At 37.4% G+C, this 17,800-nt stretch overlaps 2 protein-coding genes across 3 annotated transcripts in view; one reads left to right on the top strand and one right to left on the bottom strand.

The window, feature by feature from the left end:
- Positions 1–6,663, top strand: part of LOC136845074 (uncharacterized) — a 162,801-nt gene extending 156,138 nt beyond the window's left edge. The window contains exons 11-12 of the mRNA XM_067114896.1: positions 3,335–3,509; positions 3,787–6,663. Of these exons, the coding sequence (XP_066970997.1) occupies positions 3,335–3,509; positions 3,787–3,884 (273 nt within the window). The 3' untranslated portion in view covers positions 3,885–6,663. The remainder of the gene's footprint in view (positions 1–3,334; positions 3,510–3,786) is intronic.
- LOC136845076 (sorbitol dehydrogenase-like) overlaps positions 1–17,800 on the bottom strand; it is a 33,781-nt gene that overhangs the window by 2,384 nt on the left and 13,597 nt on the right. Inside the window, exons 5-8 of one of the 2 annotated variants that reach the window (XM_067114902.1) lie at positions 15,874–16,058; positions 13,866–14,041; positions 11,631–11,789; positions 7,096–7,255 (exon numbers count right to left, since the gene is read on the bottom strand). In XM_067114902.1, coding sequence (XP_066971003.1) covers positions 11,754–11,789; positions 13,866–14,041; positions 15,874–16,058 — 397 coding nt within the window. In that variant the 3' untranslated portion in view covers positions 7,096–7,255; positions 11,631–11,753. Of the gene's footprint in view, positions 1–5,849; positions 7,256–11,630; positions 11,790–13,865; positions 14,042–15,873; positions 16,059–17,800 lie in introns of those variants that run through there. The other variant, XM_067114899.1, reaches the window with a different exon arrangement.

Here is a 17,800-nt window from a genome sequence, read left to right as displayed (position 1 = left end):
TTTGCATTCCATTGTTGTGATGCACCTTTTAAACAATCCCTTCACCATACTCTTGTTGTTTTCTCTAACCAAGCTTTTTAAATATGACACTTGCTCTCTCTTGAAGACATCTTCAGTACTCCAGGGTCCTTTGAAGCAGTCTTCAGCTCCTGAAGCAATCCTGGAGAAATGCCCATTGGATGATTATGTTTTCTTAAATTCTTAAAGATTCTAGGATCCGTTTCCCCCAAGAAATCTTCGAAGCCTTTCGTCTCCAGGAAGGACCAAATCTCACTCCTTCATAAAAAAAAGTCCAAAGGCTTCAGAGCCTGGAGATCGTCTTGAAGCCTTTGGAAGCCCCAGAAGTCTCCGGAATTCCCAGATTCCCTACTGTCCCAGGGACAGACAAGATCCATTTAGAAATTATTATATAGTACTGTATAGCAAAATGGTGTGCGCTACACTGTGCAGGGCAGGAGGGCAATCTTTGAAGCAGTCTTCATCTCCTGAAGCATTCCTGGAGAAACACCCATTGGATTATAACGTCTTCTTAAATTCTAGACTCCAGGATGCTGTGAAGCCGTCTTCAGTTCCCGTCAGATCTGTTTCCCCCAAAGAAAGGATTTTAATCATACCATGTTGGTAATATTTTTAACTCTCATAAAGCTATAAGTATTGTACATACTAGTCTCTTTAAAGATACAGTACCAATTAAGAGTACTGCAGAGTTTATTCTTGAACCCCTAGTGTATTCTACTGTATAGCGGATGCCTCCTAGTGTAACCAAGATTGGTAACCTCAGGCATTTTGCTTATAGACAAGCTGTAGGTGTAAACAGGCCCTTTGATGTATCAAATTCCTGGAGAAGCTGGTCATTGTTTCTGGTTGCCTGGTGTCAGCCAATGCTTCTTGAAGTAGTGTAGTCCATCATACACATGTAGTCCTGCCAAGCAAGTACTCGCAGGTTTCCATAATCTGATTATACTATGCCCTTCCTGCTCTGATTTTTTGAACATTTAGTGGGTCAAAGGTATTGTACATCAGCTGTCTGATAATGGTTAGGTGTACTGTAGCATTCACTGCCTGTCATTCACAAGAATTCCTAGTTTCCTTGTCAATGTCTGGCAGTCATAGAGTTTTTGTCATTCACAATCCAACTAGTCTGTTGTGGAACATTCATGTTCAGAAATCTTGCATCATCCAAATCTGTTAAGCATAAGATTGCAGAAAAAGGCAACCTAGATATAGTTGGAAAGGGCCTTCCACTCTCCCAGTGTTTCTTTTAAATAGCTAATATGCACTCAGCAGCCACCCATTGATGTTTTAAAACAATGTGTACTCATGTTTCTCCAGCCAATTTACATATCAAGTTGTAAAATACAGTAAATAAACTCAGAATTTATGAACCAAGTTACAGGAGGCTTCCATTCTAAAATACACCAAGAAAGGCTTTATGAGTGAACTCATTTAATTGGTTCTGACCCATTATAAATACCAGACTTTTGTTGCTGCCAACTTAACTGACCCTCAACTTTTTATTTTCTTGATTTTTCCTGGGATTGCATACTAAATCAGCTTGAAATCTTGTTTAGCTCTGGTTTTTGTTGCCTTTTAAACAGTGTGGAATAACAATTGTCCCCACGGTACATTTCCCTTTTCTCGGGTGGTTCTCTTCTTTGACCAAAAGCATTTACATAAAAGTTTGCAAATCTGATTTTAACCTGATGTTTAACCCAAGAGTACTATGAAAACGTGTCTTTCTGAAAAAGTCCCTTTTGTGACTCCTTGTTTTCTGCATAATTCATCTTTAGAGCTTTTGACAGTAGCTGAACTTGTCTACTTCTTATTCAACCCCATGCCTTCTCCTATGATGTTAATACTGTACGCATGTTCCTAGGGCGCTGTTATTTAGGGACAGGTAAAGTTTGTGTTTATTGGCATCCGTTTCTTAAAGAACATTAAATAAGTGTATTGTTTTTGTTTCTTTGTAAATGCATGGCATCAGTTCTTCCTTTTGTAAGGCTGAATAGTATGCTTGTTCCCAAGGGGGTTAAGTTCTAACCCATAACAGTTGCTCTTTAATTTTGATAGCTAAGAAATTACTATACCAATGTTCACTATCTAACTTTTAATCTTAAGACAATAGTAATTTCATGGCTTTGTCTGATCACTTGGTAGTCCAGCATCCAACCATAATCAAATTTGGTTGGCCTTCTCAGGAACTCTGGGATCTCAAGGGTTATTGACAGCTTACAGTTTAGTCGAAGCTGCTTCTTGATAAGTCAGTTCAGGGCCTGTGTATTTAATTAATGATAAAAAAGGGCATCAGGTCCTAATCTTTAGTGTTTCAGAACTTCTAAAGATTGATAGGTTCCTTAGGTGTCTTGAACCTTAGTGCAGTCTTTTCTTCCCAATGTTCTTAGACATCTAAAAGAGCCCAATCTCAGCCACAATTTGGCAGCATCCTCATCAGCTCTTGCAGCATCTCCTCATGTCACCAAAAAGCAGACATTTGCATTTTTAATAAACTCACAGCAGCCTTGACTTGGAACAAACATCATCTTGCAATTTAGGCCTCCAATGCTAATCACTGAAAATGTCAAACAGAGAGAAGACTTTCATCATTAACAACAGAGTGCATATGGTGACCTGCCATCTGTTCTTATCCTATACCAAGATGAAGAACATCCTTGTTGTCACCCCATTGATGGGATTTTGTGTTTGATTTGCTGCAAAAACAGCATGTTATTGTGCTGCGAAAAATTTTTGGCATTTCATGAGCAAGGCTCTTGCATATCTTGGAAGCTTCACCATATGTGGCCTTGTGTCACACTTAGGAGACATAGTAAAACACTTTATATATAATCATTTTTAAGTTTCTAGGAAAGGCTCAAGGTGATACTGTAAAAGATTGGAGTTTATCAAGGCCTTCTCCCAATGAAAACTTGACCTGAAGATGCCAGATGCACGATTTATCTAATTGATGATGTGCACAATGATTCAGGGTCCTGTATGTGCATATTGCTGCTACTGCTGCCTACTAAGCACATTTTGGAAAAGCATGATAGTCCAAGTGTGTTGTGGCCAATTTCTGTATTGAAAAATTTTAGTTGATGTAATGGATGAATCGAAAGTGAAAGATGATATTCCAGACCAATTTATAGACTGTACATCAGTTTTGAATGGGTTACTTTGTCTACCATTTGCAGATAAATGCACATGATAAAGTCTTGTATATATTTTAATGTATTATGACCAGTGTATTTGCTAGATATATCAGAAAAATTGGTCAGATTCATTTACAAAATTCCCTATGAACACTTTCTTGAAAATAATGTTCCTCCCTTTATTTCAGCCAAATGGATCAAGTATTGGAAATAGTACAACTCCACATGGCATCAGCAGTCCAAATTTGGTCCCAGGTCCCCCATTTGTTTTTGGGGCATTGTTAGTGATTTGTGCTTTAATGGTGGCAGCGTTCATACCAGAGAGTCAAAATAGATCCGCGAGTAAAAATAGGAAACAATCAGGTACAGTATGTGACGTTAGTTTTTGAAAGCCAAAAACTGAATGTTTTTGTACTGAGAGTAATGTTTGAGTGTTATGATTCAAGATGTGAATTACTCGGAAATATTTTCATAGAAAAATTGAAACCGTTTTTGTAGGGTAACTTCAGTGGACCTTGAAAACCCTTACACTTGGCTATTACCATGGATGCAATTTTTGGTGGTGGTTGGATCGGTTCTTGTATTGTCGGGTGTGGGAATGACTATTATGCATTGTTTCTAATTTCATTCTTTATTCCAGGAGGAAGTTTAGATTTGAGTTATGAGAGAGGTCACAAGAAAAATGATAGTCTTGATGCAGCATCCTTACCGTTGATGGATGAGACTGATGTCCTTTAGCAGTGACTAGAAAATAGAAATTGAAGTTTTATTCTAAATTGCCAATTTTATGGCAACAAATTACGTGCAGTGATCATGTTGAAAGTTGCACTTTATTCAATGTAAACATTCATCGTACCAATGTGCAGTAAAGTGAGAGTGACTGTGTATTGGAAAACTAGGCCCAGCTTAGAAGTGGTGCTTAACATGTTGTGATAACAATTAAATGACAACTAAAGCAGCAGTGAAAACTGGCAGGAATTACCAATGTCACAAACGGAAAAGGAGACTGCCACAAGTGTGCATTTGGTGCTGGTATGAACAGAGATTGTCTTTATTTTTCCCCTTTTTTTTCTTGATTCGTTTGCCTTCATTCATTTTTGTAGCCGTAAATTCTCTCTACTTCTTAGTTTATTTTGAACACAGATATCAGAACATAACATTGCCGTTTAGAGTGGAAGTTAGCAGCAACTGCTATGGTGAAGCCTTTTTTATCTTCAAGAAAGTCTTTTTCTCTTGTGAATTTTATTTATGGACCAATTATATGCTTGTTTCAGCTGGCATTGTAATGGTGCTTCTTTATGCTGCTGAATAGATGAAGAAGGGGTTAGGGGTGCCCTTCATCACTCCCTCTTGTGATAATGCATGCTACTGTGGAATCATAAATGAGAGATATGGCCGCATCGTCGGTGTTGTTAGGCGTGGTCATTTATTGTGAAAAAGAAGGGACACGAGTTATACAAAAAGAATATGGTATATCTCTTTCCTCCCTCTTCTGTGTGCATTGTAATGATAAAAAGATTTAGATTTTATACACTAGAGAAGATAGGACCTCAAAGATTTTTATTTTGTATCTTAAGACTATTATTATATGGTAAGAAAGGCTGTGTGAACATAAAACTTCAGACTGAATACTTTAGAATCTTGTTCTGTAAATAAACATCTGCTTCATCATTCATCCCCATCTTTCAAGAGCGTAGTGTTCACACACAGTTTTTTAGGGTCCTTTGTTTAGCAGTGTTTTCTCTCTCTTTTTCCAGAAGTTGTCTTTAGTGGTCTCTGAATGTGAGTGGAATTCAGGGTATTAATATTTTTCATTGTTTATTAATTTCAGATATGTTCATGCTTCAAGTATGTATTAGGTACAATGTAAAGCATTGATTGCATTTGCAGAAGCCGTCCTTGACTTAGCATGAGTGCTGTATGGTATATGTACTACTGTTGTACATTTTTTTTATTTGTATATGGAGAGAAATATAAAACATTCTTCCTTATTACTGTTATAATTGTTTTTATTATTACGCACACAATTGTATGCTCATTTTTGTGTGAAAATTTCTTATATTTTGTAGATTTGCTTTTGTATCATTGCTTTCTGAGGAACTGAAGGATGATAATACACAGTATTGTAAATCATTTGATAGGAAGGTTACAGGAAAGATTATCTCAAAACTTTCTTCTTTTCTTATTTTTTTGGAAACTTAAAACACTTACACCTACAATTTCAATTTAGTATCATGATTATTTAGAAAAGGTCTTTGTCTCATTGAAGTCGGCCTGCAAAACACTGCCTCCTGCTGACTCTGTGATAAGTCTGTACATTATGTTTTAAAACAATTTTAATTACAATAATGGCGTGTGTCATTAGGAAGTAGGTAGACTAGCTTACATATGGAGAAAATGAAAAAAATTTGTTTTGTAGAAAAAGCATTATTTTCCTCGTCTTGGAAAATTCTGTCCTAGGAATTATCATCATCGTATATTATTTGCCTTATTAGATGTATATCACTCACAGATTTTTTCACCTATCAGCTACTGTTGCAGTAAGAACATGTAAAAAAAATTACAAAGCATAATATATTGTTGAACTATTTTTTCTGCATTTATAGAATTTAAAATATGTAAGTAGTTCTTTATAATAAAAAAAAGCTTTCATTCAAAATAGGGGTTGCAATTGCTTACTTATCAGGGCTACTAAAATACCAGTAAAAAATAAAGATGTGATATATTAAACTATACATCGGTTTAGAAAACTGGTTTCTATATCAAAACAAGGACTATTTGAAGTTACAGGGCAGGGCACTGGAAGTCCTAATTGATGCATAGAATGCTTACAAATCATAGATCCTATACGGAGTGCCCTTAGGAAATGATAGGGAAATTGATAGGGATTGTATCCTTGACATATCTAATGTGTTGCTGGTACATATATTTTTACTGTATTGGGTATACTGTAAAGCTAATACTTCAACACGCCAATTATCACAAAAGACTTTGGGGTTATGTTACTGCTTTAAATGGTACACAGCAGGTCAGTCCTTTTGATAAAGGTTTTATCTTTTACGTTACCTCTTTCAGATCTGTTTCAAGGCAAGGATATCCTTGTATAGTAATAGGTTTCTATAAAATTTCACTTTGTTTAGCTTCCCTCCCAAGCTTCTAAATATATTCAACAGGGTAGTGTATAGGCCGCTGCTCATCAAATTAAAAAAGAAAAAAAATATATAGATATACTGTATATGTATATACATATAGTATATATATCATTCATTCCAGTAAAAAAGAAATTATAATACATGAACCAAACTTTCTCCTTAAACCATATCATCTCATTTAACCACATCTCATCATAGTATTAATTTTCTTATTTAATGTATTGTGTGATAAGTGTTATATACTTTGTCTCCCATCATTTTTCTGCGATACATGATAGCCCTGCCCTGTCAGAATTTACTACATCATACGTGAAAAGTACGGTTGAAAACGAGACATTTTAAGAAAAATAAAGCCAATCTTACCATGAATGGTATTATTTATCCTGCTCTATATGTAGTTTCAATACTATATTGTTTTGAATTTTGATTTGTAACTTTACCTGTGTTATGCAAGTTTTTTACACTTTGTAATTTAATGTCCAGTCTTACAGCATTTAGCTTCGTATTACTTTCACTTTGTAATTTAATGTCCAGTCTTCAGCATTTAGCTTCATATTACTTTCAACAGTAGACTGGAAAAGCACACATTCTGAAACCAACCAGTTCAATAAGGTGGCCAATGTTACAATCTTGCTCTTGAGGCAGTTTTGCTTTAACATTTTCATTTCCAAGGACACTTAAGCACTGATAATCATTCTTCAGTTTTGCAAGTACCCAAGACAAACCTGTTATTAGAAATTTATACCACTAAACAATAATTAAAAAGTTTCTAATCTTACTGTAAAAAATACCGTCACCTGATAATGTTATCCGTGAATCTTGATCATAACTTTAATAGCCTTCCCATCCTTAGCAGTGTGAAAAGCTTGATGGACATCTTTGATGGAGAAGTGATGAGTGACTAGAGAACTAAGATCCACTTGACCTGAAGCTACCAATGCTAATGCTGTTCCGTAACTGCAAAATAGTACATATAAACTAAATTTTTAAAATAAATGTATCCATAAAGTTTAAAGATCTTGATTCACATATAAAACCATACTATTTGATAAGACATCATTACAGAGTGAAAGATGCACCATAAGTGTGATATACAGTACCCCATGAGTTTCTCACCTCATTATATTTAAATTTCTACTCTTGTTCTTCATCTGCTCTGAGGGGATGGACCCAATGCATGGCAGTAGTTTGGCCAACCTACCTAATAATATCAAACTTCATTAAGGATATGTCTCAGTACCTAGAGATGACCCATTAAATGTGGAAAGCTGAGGTTGGGAGGGATGTCTGAATTGTATAGATCATAGGATATGAGTTACACCCATGGGGAAAGGTTGATGTGTTGAGTAACAGTCTAAAGGGAGGAGGAGGAGGGTGACTGGCATTCCTCTCTCTCCACCTAAATGACTTTGTCACTAAATAAGTTGTACTGGTACTATGGAAGTACAAATCCAAGCCTTTTATATTATGAGTATTCCTCAGTGAACACTGGAAATGGTCATTGAAACTTGGTAAGGTGCTTAATTGGAGACAGATGGGAGAATTGGGGGGAACCCCATTCACCTGTTTTGAGCCAGCACTTTTCCTTTGGCCATTGTTAAGACAGCTTGCTGTGCTCTGAATGACCTTCAAGTTGGAACTTCTTTCATCTTTTTTATTGTATGTATAGTGTTTGTGTTTTTGTTCAACATGGATCTGAACAACAATGAAAGGTGAAACAATATAAGTGAATGTTTCACTGCTTTATGTCCTTGGTCTTTTTTTATTAGTTTTTTGTTCTGCAGAGGAAGGTCATGAGGAGTGTGCTGACTAGTCTCCTTCCTAGTGGATAGGTTTGCTAGCGGTGAGGAAGGCCAACATGTTCACTGGTTTCTTCAAAGACTAAAACTGCCTTTGATACCGCAGAATTTTTTTGACTCTTTCCTCTTGTACTGCCTTCTCTCTCGCCCCACATTCTGCTTGTTTATCCTCTGGTTCTCCAAGGGGTGTGTGCATGAGAGTGTAGGTGATCAGCATGCACTCTTTAACAATTCTAACCCAGCTGCATGTACCGAGCCCTGCACTGATGTACATGTAGACTTTCCATCCCTTGGTATTCCAGACAACCCATCTTTGTTACTCTTCCCACTTGAAAAACTCCGTGCTGTTGAGTCCCCTTTAGCAGTCATCTTGCCTATGGAGATTCCTCCAAGGCATCCAGCACAGGCTGCAATCCGATGCTACTGCTTGTCTTGAGACATCTATAGCTGAGAAAAGTAAGACTCATGTTGAGCTCTTCCTTCTCATTGTCTTCTGCCCTTTCTTTCCTCCTTCTGAAAAAGAAAGAGGTCAAGAAATTCCTCTCATCAGACTTCAAATGAGCACTTTCCTTCGTCAGGGCTTGGTGACCGCCTTCACTCAACTGCAGGTGGGATGTTGGCTCAAGGTACAGTTGACACAGGGTTCTTTGGGCATACTCTTGGAACACTGTCTCCCTATTTCCATGAGATCATGAGGACTGTCCTAGATTTTTCCTATTCATACTTCTGCTGGGGCATGCAGAGAAGAGCCAGTGACACCTGCATGATCCCCAGATTGTGCTTATGCAGAAGAGGTTCACAAGAGACAAGTCACTGCTGTGTATTGTGAAGCTTTTTATGCATGTGATTTTGTTGACCCTTGCACTGTACCTGGTTTGCCAGAACTCCTGATGTATGCATATACAATCCCTGGATCATGCACATACAGGCAGAGGGTTCATGTGAGAAAGGTTGCCATATATATTATGATAACACTTGGTATCACAACGATCTGTATGCATGCAATCATGCAGATCTTTGGGTCTTGCTTGGTTTGTCCAGAAATTCTGATGTGTAAGTGCGAATCACTGGAAAATGTGCGTAAGGCTGCCACTTTTCAATACCACTAGATATCAGAGTAAGATATGCATACATGCTCATGCAGGCACTTAGGGTGTTCCTGTTTGTCCAAAATTCTTGATGTCCACATACTTAACAGCACTTGTGAGCTCATCCACAGGCTTTAACTAGTTTGGTTTCAACCAATCATATAGAAGTCTATAGAATACGGACCACAATTCTGAGTGGTTACTAGTCAACCTAAGTTCATGGTTCAGCAATCAACAACAACAGATCCACTCATTTATGTTCAGTCCCCAAAGGACTCACTAGTTGTGTCAGCTTCTTTCAGGAGAGGATCCAACTCATCCTTTGGGGAATTTATTAGGACCTGAGGGTCCTCCCCCTTCAGAATCCCTTCAGGCAGAGTAGGAATGGTTTTTGAAGGGATTGTTGGGCTTATCTGTGAGATTAATGATCTCAGAAAAGCTACCACTTATCTTCCATCAAAATCATCTCATCAACAGAGCATACTCTAGAGCACCCTCTAGTCATTGCTTGCTTGTGATGTCTTGGGTCCAATTAACAGTCTGGTCTGTGGACAACAAGGGCATAGACCTCTCTTCCTCAGCTGAGTTGTCCATGCTCGCTGGAACTTCAAACAGTTTTGCTTACCTCCTTACCTTCAGCCACTGGAATGGGATGTGATAACTCAAGTGGTGTAGAGGTCTCAGGAGAGATCACATAACCACGACTTGCTCTGCTAGCCTTGATCTTATCACAGTGTGGTAATGAATTGCACAGCCTTTTGCATCTTGACTGGCAATCTGAGGGCTAGGGATTCCCCTTAAACTGGAGTCAGGGTCTTTTTGTAATAGAAAAAGGTAACCAAGAACACCCTTTCTATTTGGCTTCATGAAGTGATCAAGCGAGTGTATGGTTCGTTCTGTGAGAAGGAAGGTTGTTTGGGCAAGAGGTCACAAATTCAGGGGCATTTGCCAGTCCATAGTCATTTGGAGAAAGTTTTAGCTTTTACAGGTAATGAGGGCAGATGTTTGGCATTGCCAGATAACCTTTCCCTCCTTGTACCTTAAAGACATTAGCCACAAGTACTTAGACACCTTCTTCTTAGAATTTGTGGTGGCCTCTCAACAGTTGTGTAGTCTCCAAGCTCCTCTTAGGGAAAAAAAAGGCATCTAGCTTAAGGTACATGTATGGTATAAGGCTAGAGATTAAATGAGTGAGCAAATGTATCTCTCTCTCTCCCTTCTTCCTTCCTCAGGCAGCAGTCAGGCCAAATATGTGCCAGACAGGCCATGATACTGGTAGTCTTCACAATCATATATGTCATCTTGGATCTCCAGCTCATAGGTGTGGCTCCCTCCACTTCCTTTTATCAAGGGCAGGGAGGGGAGCTATCATTTGAACCCATCAATTTTGACTGACCGAGATACTAGCTGCCTTCCAACTTGTGCTACCCATCTTAAGGCAGCACTGAGAAGTTTTCCTAGAGGGAATTTAGGTGCACCTTACTCTGGCCCAGGGGCCCCCATCAGCCTTGCAGCCCTATGCCAGATTGTTGAAGAGGTTACATGAGTCACTGGTGCCAGAGCTCATGATTGTGACCAGGAACATGGCATTTCTAGGTGGAGATTCAATTGCCTGTCACCTGAGAGACTATCCAAATCACCTAAGGGATGAGTCTGTGCATGAAAGGCAATGGCTTGTATTTCTGTATTAATACATTATAAAGAAATTTGTATTTTTTTTTTCATAGTTATACAAACCAGAAACTTCTATCAAAATTCTACCTCAACCAGTATAGTACTTAGTCCCTGCTGCCAAGGGAAGAAATGCTGGCTTACAGCAAGTAGGGATTTCCTCCACTCCCCTTCCCACCCATTGTAATACTCCTACACAAAAGGCACTGGTTTGATACCCAAGATAAATACAAATTACATTTCAAATTTGGTATATTTGAATAAGACTTTACTTTAATGCCTGTTCATGCAATTTGGGCATCAAGAATTCCTTATTCAATTTCCATTTCAAAATCCACAGCATTTCCTTTGAAACCATCCATACACAGAAAAATAAATACTGCAGGAATAAAACCCAGCCCTATAAGAGTTGAATATTTTAAATATGGTTAAATAACCTTTAATAAAAAAATGTGGTTCAAAACTGTTATTATTATCCAATAATAAAAAAGGAACAACAACGTAAAAATGTAAATAAAAGTCAAAGAGCATAAGAGGTTCAATATAAAGGGATGCTTACCAGTTAGCAAAATATTCTGTTACTTGCATTAATAAATATTTGCTATCAAACCTTAAATCTTACTACTCCCCTTATCAGCTCAAACATAATAAAGGATACAACAATATTCTGTTTTTCACTAATCTTGAAACAACATTTAAAAAATTTTAAAAGTCAAGAGTTCATAAGAGGTTAAATAAAAGACTAATTATGATACCTTGCTTTCTTTCAGTTACAAAGGACAAACTATCTAAATATTCCTCTAATGTCCAGCTAGTCACCTTGTGCAATAGTTGCTTAACTGCTGTTAATGGGAGAGATAGATAGTCATACAATTTCTCTCTTTACATTACCAACAGTCACCTAAAAGATAAAATCCCCCCTTGGTCAGCTGCCTGTTTAGAAAACATAACATTATAAAACGTGTTTTTGGGAGGAAGGTTATATACCTAAAATGTATATAATTCTGAAAAATAAACAAAGCAATATTCTGCAATGTATGAAGGGACTGTTTTGTGAATTCTTTTCTAAATTAAAGTATGGTCCATCACCTAATATCATGTACTGTATGGTGAAGTTAAAATGTGAGAAAATTAAATTCTGTACAACATACAAATAGTAAAATGATCAACACCAGTGAAAAACTTTGAAAAATTTTAAAAGTCAAGTAGGGGGAATGGGTGGTAGAAGTTTGGTTAAAAAAAAAAAAAGCACAACTTGGACACAGAAAGTTCAGATTTCAGAAGAGTTCCAAAAAGAGCAAGACTGTTAGGTTTGTATAAAATTGATTACCAAGACTAATTATTTGTGCAGTTTTGAATCTTTTTCAGGGATTCACACTTGCTTTCTTTTTTTATACAAAACCATTAATCAAAGGACAAACTAAGCATAAAATGAAGGGGTGAAAGAAAATAAATACATCCACTAACCAATGCCTCTCCTGTGCCAGCTCCCATCTGGCTCGGCAATGAAGAGTTAGTCACCTCTGGTGATAGAAATTCATTTCTCGCTATAATGTGGTTCGATTCACAATAAGCTGTAAAACCCCAGTTAACTAAAATAAGTCTAATCCTTGGGCCAGCCCTAGAAGCTTTAATCAGCTCAGTGGTCTGTTTTCTTTTTCCCATCTGTTTAGATAGTCCATTGTTTTAATGTAAACAATTTCTCTTACCATTTACATTACAAGGAAGGGCTAGAAGACCCAGATGCTAAATTCCAGATAAAAGAGCCACTGATGACCCCAGCCCTTGCCGTTCATGGATTCATTTGATGCAATCCCAGATGCTGTTTAGGCAAACAAATATACTTGAAGAATAACACCTCCAAAAAGACATGAAGTGATGATGAATCGCTAGAATTTTTTGGATGACCAGATGACAATTAGATCCCAAATGAAATATGACAAGTTAAAACTAAATGTCAAAGAAAAAGTCAGTAATTCTGAAAAGTGGAATTGTAGCTGGGAAATCTGTCAGGGCTGGGTCCATTTCACAAGGAGTATAAGCTAAATGATTTTTAGATTTCATATGACAATTTTCTGTTTCCCCTTTTATGAAGGGAAAAACATTGTTTTCTTTGATTCAAGAATTCTTTTTCTAAAAGCATTAAGCCATAGTATATTAATTCTGTCATTGACTGAATGCACACACCGGCTCCTTTCTAGTATAAATGTGAAATGTTGGATACATGTTTTTTAGTTTCAGCAAGATGTGTTTGCAAAACATGAGTCCCACCAATGGCAGCTAATTTTAACATGAAAGCCATGGTAAAGTCACAAAGTCATTAATATTCACATCACCTGACAGAACCTCATTATTGAGGTTTTCATGTCACATGTGACAACTTTATCTTGAAAGTCAAATGTTGCTGCTGCAACTCACACCTCAAATATACACATTCTGCAGAATTTATAATCACAATGCCACAGGTTGGAAAACGCTTTATATGGGATAAATGTGACAGATACCCTTCCAGGCAAACAAACCGGCAATTTCGCTTCATGCACGTCTATGCTCGTGTTTATATCACACTGTGGCAAGCTTGACTGAAAACTGTTCAATTGTGTAGGAGTTGTGATGGCAAAGTAAGCACAGCAAACAAACTGATGAGCAGATAGATGGATGATCCCCCTTCATGCACATCTATAAATGATTGCCTACCTTTTTACCAAGTGTGACTGGAACACATTCACCCGTATAGGAGACGTTCAGTGACAAGGTAAGCATGACACGACATGGTGACAGACAGACAGACATTCTGACTTCATGCACCTGTATGCATGATGGTGTATCCTTGTGCCTAGTTTGAGTGATATCCCTTCAGTCATATACAAGTTGTAACAACAAAGCAAATGATGGCCACAATGACCGTTGGAAAGATGGACATATGGAGGGGAAAACTGCAATACCCCACTTTGTCAATAGGGGTCTAATGAATTTTTAGAAAAATATCCAACTTAAAAGAAAACTTACCAAAATTCCTGCTTGGTAAGAGGAGTCAGCCCCGGAACATTCAATAACTGATGTTGGGGGGGAAGGGAGGTCTTCTTGAACCCTTGCAGCTACTTCTTCAGGTGTCAAATCCTTTACATTGACAGTGTGATTTGCACCCAATCCTTTGGCAAAATCTAGTCGATCTTCATTGATGTCTGAAAAAAAACAAATACTTATGAATAAAAGAGAAATATGCAGTTTAACATTATCAAAATTGGAAAGTTCTCTATGGTAAATGGAAGAAGTTTTGTAAATATTTAATGCACTTTCAGTAATCACTAGCAGATGCTCACTATCACTCACATTTGCTAGTTTCTTGTTAAAGTTCTGATGCAATTAATACATGTGGTTCATAGTTACCACATGATGTTAATTAAACACTTCATATAAATTCTAAAAGGTCAAGCAAGTTATATTTATAAGACGTCTTCACTACTCTAGGATCCTTTGAAGTCGTCTTCAGCTCTCAAAGCATTCCTGGAGAAACGCCCATTGAATTATAACGTCTCCTTGAAGTGTCAAAGACTCCAGGATCATGTGAAGCCGTCTTCAGTTGAAGAACCGCCCATTGGATTACAAAGTCTTCCTGAAGACATCTCCAGGAGCTGAAGATGACTTCAGGGATCCTGGACTAGTGAATAGATGTCTTCAGCTCCTGAAGTATTCTTGGAGAAATGCCCATTGGATTTCTGGGTGGAATGATTCCGAATACAGATCCTGGATTTCTCCATGAAACGTTTGTTTGTTTGTTTGTTTGAATGCATACTTCGAGATTTGATTTACGAGGATGCAGCAGGAGGAGATAGATTCATGAAGACTTCTTCAGGAAGCCATGATAATCCAATGGGTGTTTTTATCCATGAGTTCTTCCGGAGCTGAAGAAGGCTTCACAGGATCCTGGAGTCGTGAAGACATCTTCAAGAAGACTTTGTAATCCAATGGGGGGTTCTCCAGCTGAACTCGGCTTAACATGATTCTGGAGTCTTTAAGACTTCAAGAAGACATTATAATCCAATAGGTGTTTCCAGGAATGCTTCAGGAGCTGAAGACAACTTCCAAGGATCCTGGAGTAGTGAAGACATCTTATAAATATAACTTGCTTGACCTTTAGAATTTATGCAGTGTTTAATTAACCTCATATGGTAGCTAAGAACCAGATGCATTATGGGAGGGGAGGGGGGAAGGGGAGGGGAGGGACACATAAAGACACACAGCCACACATACAGAAAGGTAGCCAAGGAAAAAAAAAGTTAAGTATATCTTAGCTTAACCAGACCACTGCACTGAGCTGATTAATAGCTCTCCTGGGGCTGGCCCGAAGGATCAGATTCATTTTACATGGCTAAGAACCAACTGGTTACCTAGCAACGGGACCTACAGCTTATTGTGGAGTCCGAACCACATTTTGACGAGAAATGAATTTCTATCACCAGAAATAAATTCCTCTACTTCTTCACTGGCCGGTCGGAGAGTCGAACGCTGGGCCAACAGCGTGGTAGCCAAGAGCTCTACCCACCCATCCAATGAAGTACTAAAAAATTAATATAATAGATAATACAGCAGTCACATCTTTCTTTAACTGCAGATTAATTCACTTAGAATTTTAACTTACACCATCCTGAACCTAATATTGTACTGGGCAGTAATGTAAACCATTATATACTTCAACTAACTGGGCACAGCTAGGAAAGGGATGACCTAATGTAAGAAAACACTGTTTGGATCAAACATTTCTTTGCTGGGAGTCACCTGCTCATACATTTACAACATCCATGGTCAAGGGACAGACATTAGGAAGGTCTGAAGATTTGAGAGTAAACATAGAATTCTGACCAATATCCCGCCCGCCCCCGTCTGATAACAATCAAATCCATTTTCATAATCTCTACCGAAAGCATTTAATGACCTTGAAAACATTTATGCACACAATAATGAGAAAGGGAAATTTAAAGGGAAGTCAAATAATAAACTAAACATCAGATCTCACCTGTGATGCAGATGGGTCCTGCACCCAAGGCTTTAGCAGCGAGGAGAGAAATGAGCCCTATGGGACCAGCCCCCAGGATCAGAACAGGGGATCCTAGGGACACTTCAGCCCTACTGCAGGAATACACTGCGACAGCCAAGGGCTCCAGCATGGCTCCTTCCTCATCGCTTACGTTGTCAGGTAACCTGTCAGTGAGAAGACAAGTTAATCAGGGGAACTATGAGATTTTGAGTTTCAGATGTGTCAGATAAAGAGGAATTCCATTTACACTGACGATACAGCTTTATTATTACAATATAACCTTGCTTCTGTGGACATTTTAATTCATTTTTTATCATTACAATTGTTTGTAATGGTTATGAGCATGCTCACTTCTCTAAAAATATGAATTAAATAGAGTAACGGTATAGAGATAATTAAGAGGTAAAGTAAACACACACAAACACACACACACACACACACACACACACACACATATATATATATATATATATATATATATATATATATATATATATATATATATATATATATATATATATATATATATTCATATTATATATATAATATATATATATATAATATATATATATATATATATATATATATATATATATATATATATATATATATATATATATATATAGAGAGAGAGAGAGAGAGAGAGAGAGAGAGAGAGAGAGAGAGAGAGAGAGTGTTTCACATGAATCTAATCTACCAAAAGCCTGGGTTTTCGAATGCGAGTGAAATAGCACGCCTGTGTACCGAGGAACATCTTATTTATAGCTTCCCCATAGGTGAAGTGAGGATAGCCACCTTACGGTCCTCACGAACTACCTGTTAACCATGATAAGATCAGGGCCCACCTGGGCACCCCCCCTCCTCTCACCTGGATATGATGATGGCTTTTTGGTGTAGAGTTGATCACTCTCCCCCCACCCCACACGTGAAAGGAAGAACCAGATCAGTAAATTAACAAAAGACACACGCCGGTTTTTATTTCAGTTTTTCATAATTTAAATGTGTTCAATACAAATCCGATTCAATTCTGAAATACTAGTTTTATTGTTTTTTTTGTTTCGTGGAGAGACCAAGGCAAGTATGCTTTGTGCAGAAAGAGGTTAAATGAGGTATGAAACACAGAGGAAGTGGAGAAATCTGAATCTGGAATTGAGTAGTACCGAAGCCTGATAATTACGAGGACATGAGAGTACGGATAACTAAAATATTATTATCGACAGATTACAAATATAGTTTTCATATTTATATAAATAACTTAACGGTCATATGCATTACGGGCTGTTCAAAACCTTTAAAATGACAGCCAGAGCTCTCGCAGGCCCAAGCCCAGCTTACATGAAGAAGAGTAACAAACAATATGGTCTCGGTTCTGTGAAAGACCAATAGGGCTTTGTTGTAATGTAATTCATCCAAATATATAAGCAATGAAGTAAATGCAACCTCCACGAAATGGTCTGAACCCATAATGAAATTATTATTTTTATTATTATTATTGTGTCAACGTTAGCACCGATGAGGAACACCGTTCAAGTGTTCGAAAGTCTTAGTTTGTTTATTTTACATAGTAATATAATTACTATATAATGGTGGATTTTTATTACACAGATTGTTGTTCACGAAATTGTGAATCTCTTAGCATTATTATTATTATTATTATTATTATTATTATTATTATTATTATTATTATTATTCAGAAGATAAACCCTATTCATATGGAACAAGCCCACCAAAGGGCCACTACCTTGAAAGACAAGTTTCCAAAGAATATGGTGTTCATTAGAAAAAAGTAACAAATATAGACAACCGTCAGCCGTTTTTTGTGTCAAAATGGTACCTATCCTAAGTTTCCTTAAGACAGGAGCCATCTCATTATATTAAAAAAAAAAACCTTAAAGCAAGTTTAATT

This window comes from Macrobrachium rosenbergii, chromosome 13 (genome assembly GCF_040412425.1).
Source record: "Macrobrachium rosenbergii isolate ZJJX-2024 chromosome 13, ASM4041242v1, whole genome shotgun sequence".
Classification (NCBI taxonomy): Eukaryota; Metazoa; Arthropoda; class Malacostraca; order Decapoda; family Palaemonidae; genus Macrobrachium; species Macrobrachium rosenbergii.
This window is presented reverse-complemented; position numbering and strand designations above follow the sequence as displayed.